We start from the raw sequence: 7,493 nt of genomic DNA on the forward strand, positions 1-7,493 counted from the left end.
GTCAGAGTACTCAGTTGGGGTTGTCTGCCGCTGAGAACCGAGAAGAGCAAGAAACCTGGTCGACTGCCTGAGGGCAACTACTGGTACGGTGGTTTTTCATACGTGTCAGTTGTTCATTGGTTACCTTTATGGACCCCAATGGTACTGTGTAGGGTTGACCCATCATAATTGGGCTCGTAAAGGTCTTAATAGCTAAATAAGCCACAAACAAAAGCATCACTACCACAGTAAGTCCACCAAAAATTTGGAAGTGCCTTGTATCATCCTTTAGCATTATCACATGGTCATACTCAATAAGTTACTTAATACTAATTTGTTATACGAAAATACATTAAAGAAATTATAAACCGTGGGAAGAGGAAGTAAAGGTAGTTCAAAGGTCATAATCCTAGATGTGTATAAGCACCATGTATGTTGGTTCTTTGTAGCCCAGCAGGGTGGTGAAAAGGCCGATGTGACTATGTGAATACATATATATGTATAATTTGTTGCGTAATAAAAACTTATGCAACTAAGTTAGTTGGTCTAGTGATTAGTTCATTAGTCTGTTTAAATAAGTGTTGGGAGCTCGAATCCTGCCTTGTGCATGCAGTAATTTATTGGCCAGCGACAAATCCTTAAATAGAACTCAGTACCGCAATAAATTAATTCTTGACTTGTCGAATTAGGAGTTACAGTAGAAAACCAAAAAAAAAAAAATTGTGCAAAGTTGGCAATGTGTGAGAAATTTGATAAATGGACGAAGCCTTCATGATGAGTTGATGACCATATTTATAAAAGGCCGCGTGACTCCCAATCATTGTTCAATTTTTATTGATGGCTTTGCCTCTTTCGAAGGTTTCTTCACAAAAAATTATGGTCCATCTCATTTAATTCTCCATATGGTTGGTTACAGATCACTTGTCACACCCTTATTGTATTATCAATTCTCAAATGGTATTTATAAACCAAACAATGCACATTTATGGATTAAAGAATATCTGCAGAGGATCAATAATGCTTTTGAAAAAGTCAATATCCTTAAAGGAGCACAGAAGAAAAAAGAAATACATATTGCATGGCAACCTCCCAACGATGGATGGCTAAAAATCAATACTGACGGAGCAGTCTTACAGGAGCACCGTATAGCAGGGTGTGGAGGCTTGATTCGGGATAGCCGTGGAAGATGGGTAGCGGGGTTCTTGGCGAATATTGGCAAAGGAACAGCATTCACGGCAGAAGCTTGGGGAATTCTCCATGGATTGAAACTAGCTTGGGATTTGGGATTCAAAAAAATCATTCTAGAAACTGATTCAAAAATTGCATTCCAAATTCTCAGCAAAAGAGAAGAAATGGACAATCATCCGGAAACAATTATAAGAAGCATTAGCCAGTTAATACAAAGAGACTGGAATGTAAAACTCTGTCATACATATAGGGAAGGAAACAAAAGCGCCGACTGGCTTGCGAAGGAAAGTTTACAAGCATGCCTTGGATTTCATTTCATAGACACTATGCCAACAGGGCTAAGGAACATTATAGATGATGATGCTAGAGGGGTATCATTGCCTCGTGTTATCATTGATTTTTAATTTTCTTGGGCGTTAAGCCCCGTCAAAACACCAAAAAAAAAAAAAAATAGACGATGCACTGAAAATTGGTATCCAATCAGTCATTTTACAACTTTTGCTCTATCAAAAAGTTATTACTACTCAATTTAAAATAAGAATATAGTAAGTTTTAGTTGGAAAAAAAATCAAAGAACCACTTATTAAGATTTTAAACAATAAACTAAGATCTATATCAAGAATTGAAGTCTTTCCGTCATACTCATAAATCACGTGTGTTTATATATTGATGATCTTAAAACTAAAAAAATCTGATAATTCTAACATATCTAACTAATAATCTTATTAAATAAAAGGAGGTTAGAGTAAATGAGAAGAAATAATACATATAAAGAAAATAAGTAAAAATGTTGTTATCTTTAAAATAGGCTTGTATTTTTCAGTGTTTTCGTAATTTTTTGTAAGGCAATTATCATATTTGTTCGTTATTTGGTGTTCTTGGGTAGTCGGATGGTGATGAGTAGGAGAGAGGGAGAGACCCCGAACGGACGTGGAGCGAGGGTTGAGGTGTGCTGGCGACGCCGGAGGTTGAACGGAAGGCGGGGTGGCCACCTGCAAGGACATTCTGACGATCAAGTCAGAGTCCGTACCAAAGGATGACCGAATTAGGTAAAAATGTGATGTACCTCGGGAGGAGAGCTGACCTCTCCCCTTATATATGGTATTGGATGGGCCCAAAAGATGACCTAGCCGACTGGCAAAGATATTCGCGAGCTACCCCTATCCACGTGAGAGATGCTGGTCGTTTCGGAATTCGGGTCGGAGCTACGGGTGCTTCCCAGGGGAAACCGACCCGACCAGTTTGCCAGGGTGTGCTGAGTTGCACAGATGGGGAGACCGGGTGCGATCCGGGTCGAGTACAAGGACCGGCCCGCTGGCTTCCTTTTTTGGTTTCCCACGGTATCCCCCAGCCCGACAGGTAAAGGACTAATCCGTCGCGGTACTGAGCTCCATTTAAGGGTTTGCCGCTAGCCAATAAATTGCTGCATGCACAAGGCGTGATTCGAACCCCCGACACAAGGCTGGCTTCCTTTGTAAGGGGTAGTTTGGGTTTGGGTCAAAGACAGTGACCCGACCCGACGACTAGTTGGGCTAGACTTTGGTGGTCCGTAACAATATTCAAATAGAGCCTACAAATACTAAATAAAAATTTTGATTGCGGATAAATTATCAATGGACAATTGCAGTGGTGAGCTAGATAAATCAATATTCAATAGGATATCATGTGTTGGTTGTGTGACTTGTATCTATCTTATTCAAATGAGCTCAACGTCTCGTTGTTGCAGATATGAATAATAATATCAAGTATCCACACACCATTGTATCCAGCAATCTTGATAGTAACAATTCCTTTTTATTATTATTGCTTACTATTAATTTAGCTAATTTATACGTTACACAATTTAATATAGTGTGGTTCGTTAGTAGTCTCGGTACTTTGTCATTATCGACTGTTAAATTTGCTAGCGGGTAAAAAATGAAGGCCTTGACGGGGGTATGATTTTACCATTTGTATACTAAAAATCAGTCACAAAATTAACTGATTTAATAGCTAATTTTTTGTATGTATATAATATTTTTATGTTTTTAACTACTTTGTTTTCATACACGCTAAAATGAAAACAAATCAAAGGGATTTTGCAGTAGTTGTTACGTGTTTTGTTTGGTTTGGTTGGGTGAAGGAAAAGGAGATATCGAATAGGCGTAGTTTTAATATGCGCAAAAAAAAAAAGCAAACAAGGAATGGAACCAATGAAGGTGTATGTGAGTGTGAATTGAGTTGGCCTTTATTTGGTCCTTGCTTCTTTTAACCAAATTCATTCAATTCAATGGAATATTGCCGCACCATTATATTATTTCATGGACTATGAAAGGGACCAACTAACATTCATCTTCTACCTCCTTATTCATCCCCTGTAGTTTCAAATTTTTGGAGAAATATTAATGATCGTATTGGTCTCTGTAACTTTGTTAAGATAGTTTAATTTTTGGGTGATTTTTTTTAATTTTATTTTCTATTTCTGTATTTATTAGATGTAACCAAAATACAAAATAATATGAACATAAAAAAAAAAAAGAAAAACTCAAAATAACATCTGACAATTATCTCGAAAGGACAAGACTCCTGTGCCAAAAAAAATTAATGTTATTTTTTTGACATAGGGACTAATCAATCCAAAAAAAAAATATCATAGACCGAATTGAGTTTTTTTTTTAGGACCTCATTATTCTTTCGAGATAATTGTCAGGAGTCAGATGAAATATTTACTCAAAAAAAAATGTGCACAATAGCATAAATATTTTGCTCTGCATGTTGTACTGCAAAAAGAAAAGGCGAAAAATCCAATATACTCGCTGAGCAATCGGCTATCGTACACTATGAGCCCCTATCTCCTTTCTTCTTCTTGTCTTCGTATAGAAAATCGGTGCAATATTTTAATCAACATTGTGCCTCTTCCGAAAGACAGAGATGGGAATGAAACTTCGATTTAACCCCTTATTAAATACAAAATTGCTTGAGCTCTTTACCTGTAGAAGATATGGATGTATTATTCTAAATATTCAGTAAGTCATAATAAAAAAGAAGAAATATATGAAAATAATGCATATAAAAAAGTTTAGAATAAAAGGGGATTCCGTTTATTTATATCCAAAAAATTGACCTTATATATGAGGACTGACATACAATCCACTGATTTGTCTCTCCAGTCTCTACGATTACAATTCTTCTCTCTCTCGACGCGCCACTCTCCTTTCATCATAACTGACAACCCTTCCTTCTCTCTTCTTTTCATAACAAAATATATACAGCCATGGACAACCCCCAATCCCAACCCTGGGGACCTCATCAGCTCCATGCCGCACCCATCTTCCGCCCACCGGAGACCCCACGCGAGCCCATGGAGTACCTGTCCCGCTCATGGAGCGTCTCTGCCATGGAAGTCTCCAAGGCCCTCTCCAAGCCGCCATCAGCCGCTGCCATAGACGAGGATGGCGCCGCCGAGTCTGAAGAGTCCTCTGCCAGCGTCTCAGGGAAGCCGTTTTCATTCGCATGCTCAGAAACCTCCCTCATGGTCATGGAGCGCATCATGTCACAATCTGTAAGTTGAACCGCCGTTTCATCTTCTTCCTCTTCCTCGTCTTCTTCGGATAATGACAGTTCTTTGGCAGGAAGTATCTCCGAGAACCTCAGGGAGGCTTTCGCACAGTAGTGGCCCTCTCAACGGAACAGATAGTCCCCCTCTTTCCCCCTCCGATCTCGACGATATCAAGGTACTACTACCTAACTAACTAACTAACTAACTAACCTTCCTTAAGCATATTCCTAAACTCGTTGGATGCATTAGTCTCTGCAGTATAACCGACAAACCAATAACAATACAAACAACAATGCCGCCTTCAATACTTATTTCAGAACCACCGCTGCTTCCGGTGCCGGTGGTGGCAAGACTGTGGGGAGGTGGCTCAAGGACAGGAAGGAGAAGAGGAAAGAGGAGACTAGGGCTCATAATGCTCAGCTTCACGCTGCTGTCTCCGTTGCCGGTGTAGCCGCTGCAATTGCCGCTATCGCTGCCGCCACGGCCGCCTCATCCGGCTCCGGCAAAGATGAGCACATGGCTAAGACTGATATGGCGGTGGCATCGGCCGCCACGCTGGTGGCGGCTCAGTGCGTCGAGGCGGCGGAGGCCATGGGTGCCGAAAGGGAACACCTGGCGGCGGTGGTTAGCTCCGCCGTGAACGTTCGGTCAGCCGGTGATATAATGACTCTAACTGCCGCAGCTGCAACAGGTACATGATAATGATATCTCATAATTTTGAATGAACATTCCTTTGTCTTTATTAATATAATAATACATGTGTTTATTAACTTTATTTGTTTCTTTATGCCAAATTGCCAATTGTGTTTTTAACTTTTTTTTTTATACATTTATAATTGTGTGGCCTGAAATTGAATTGCAGCTTTGCGTGGGGCTGCCACATTGAAAGCAAGAACCTTGAAGGAAGTTTGGAATATTGCAGCAGTAATTCCTGTTGAGAAAAATTTGGGTGGTTCTGTTAATAATAGTGGTAGTGGTAGCAATGGTAGTTCTAACAGTAGCTTCAGCGGTGAACTTGCCCCGGAGGAAAATTTCTTGGGCATCTGCAGTAGAGAGTTACTAGCCAGAGGCTCTGAGCTCCTTAAGCGCACTCGCAAAGGTATTTTCCCTAAAATTTACTCTCTTATTTTACATACTTTTTCTTGTTTTATGTTTGAAGTGAATATGGATTGAAAATTATATGCAGGTGATCTTCATTGGAAAGTTGTATCTGTGTATATCAACAGCATGAATCAGGTGGGTTTTGTTTCCCCCCTTTTCTGTTTTACAATTTAGATACTGTACTTTAAATTCTAGAGGACAAGTAATCACTAAATTAGTCAAGATTCAATTAAGTTTTAATGATATGAAGTTGTGAGTTGGGGCAATTAGGATGATATGAAGCAGTGAACGGATGGATTTACTTTCGTTTCATAGAAAACTGTAACCTTTACCTCTTTGGAAGTTTTTTCTAAAAATCTTTTTATTTACTTGTGTTGAAGGTTATTCTGAAGATGAAGAGCAGGCATGTTGCTGGGACCATTACAAAAAAGAAAAAGAGTGAGTTTTCATTCCTTTTTTGTCTTGCTCTTAACTAATTATTTGATATCAGATTCGGAGGTGGGTCTTATTCCATTTTGGGGATTTGTGAAAGGCCATAGCGCACTAAAGGGTTGATAAAAGGATCTAAAGATCTAAAGTGGTGTTCTTTAATTCCATCTCTTGCCTTTAACAGATGTGGTGCTTGAAGTAATCAAGGATATGCCTGCCTGGCCTGGCCGCCATTTACTCGAAGGTGGCGAGAACCGCCGCTACTTCGGGTTGAAAACTGTAATGCGCGGTGTTGTTGAATTTGAGTGCAGAAATCAGAGGGAATATGATGTTTGGACTCAAGGTGTCACAAGGCTTCTCTCTATTGCTGCAGAAAAGAACAGCAGAAACAGAATATGATCCTGCTTCAGTTATGACTTGATTGTGTGGGGTTATTAGTGTTAACGTTATAGTAGGATCTTTTGGTATACATGGTGGTGGGGTTTTGATCATTGTAAAAAGGGAGAAACTAAAGGCAAAGTAAAATGCTAGATGGGGTGACTTTAGTCTTTGGAAAAATATATTATACGTTATGGGGATTTGGATGTTTTTTGGGTTTTCTGAATGAGGAAAGTGAAAGTTATTGGAACCTTGGTGAGTGATCACCATGTGAAGCCTGGTCTTTTTTGGTTTTTACACTGTTCTGGAAAGAAAAAATGAGTCTCTTGGACTGTGGGGGCAGTCAAAAAGGCAAGGATCACATTGGAGGAGAGAAGGTTTAATATATATATTGAAGACAAAGACACCTACCCCCTTAGGCCTTAATCCTTATTATTTTATCTTAGGTGTTTGTACATGTGGTTTGGATATATTAAGAGAAAGTGAACATAATCCTAGATTTCCATGTGACTAAATACAATTAAAAAAAAATGTCTGAGCTATGATTGATGGATTGGATCTCTAATTCTCTAAAATTCTTAGTAACTGTTTCTTCCACTTAGAGAGTCATCATTGCCTTCGGATTCTACTTGTCTTGATTAAATGCTTCGCAGCATGGACTAAGGAGTAAGCCCTGCCTTTTTTTATTTTTTATATAATCAAATGTAAAAAGCTAATGTGACTGTTATGTTTATTTGCCCTTACTCCTTAAAAGTTATTTGAGAAATTTATATGTATTAGTCTTAGTGGAAAATGGATATTTAGTATTGAGGTTCATCATTCTAGCACAAAATGTTACTGGAACCTCTTTCACTTTCTTTGTACCTTTCATCAGTTACCA

At 39.0% G+C, this 7,493-nt stretch overlaps 1 protein-coding gene across 2 annotated transcripts; it reads left to right on the top strand.

Annotated features, from left to right (window-relative positions):
- Positions 1-3,897: 3,897 nt before the first annotated feature.
- Positions 3,898-7,155, top strand: LOC112776421 (VAN3-binding protein). Of its 2 annotated transcripts, none has more exons than XM_025820583.3 (7): positions 3,898-4,708; positions 4,779-4,880; positions 4,955-5,396; positions 5,568-5,804; positions 5,892-5,941; positions 6,187-6,244; positions 6,420-7,155. In XM_025820583.3, exons 1-7 carry the CDS (start codon positions 4,421-4,423, stop codon positions 6,632-6,634), a joined length of 1,392 nt encoding a protein of 463 aa, XP_025676368.1. In that variant the 5' UTR covers positions 3,898-4,420; the 3' UTR covers positions 6,635-7,155. The 2 variants fall into 2 exon arrangements, with proteins under 2 accessions (XP_025676368.1, XP_025676369.1); XM_025820584.3 differs by having other exon boundaries at positions 3,931-4,708; positions 4,964-5,396.
- Positions 7,156-7,493: the final 338 nt, after the last annotated feature.

Source organism: Arachis hypogaea, chromosome 19, assembly GCF_003086295.3.
Source record: "Arachis hypogaea cultivar Tifrunner chromosome 19, arahy.Tifrunner.gnm2.J5K5, whole genome shotgun sequence".
Classification (NCBI taxonomy): Eukaryota; Viridiplantae; Streptophyta; class Magnoliopsida; order Fabales; family Fabaceae; genus Arachis; species Arachis hypogaea.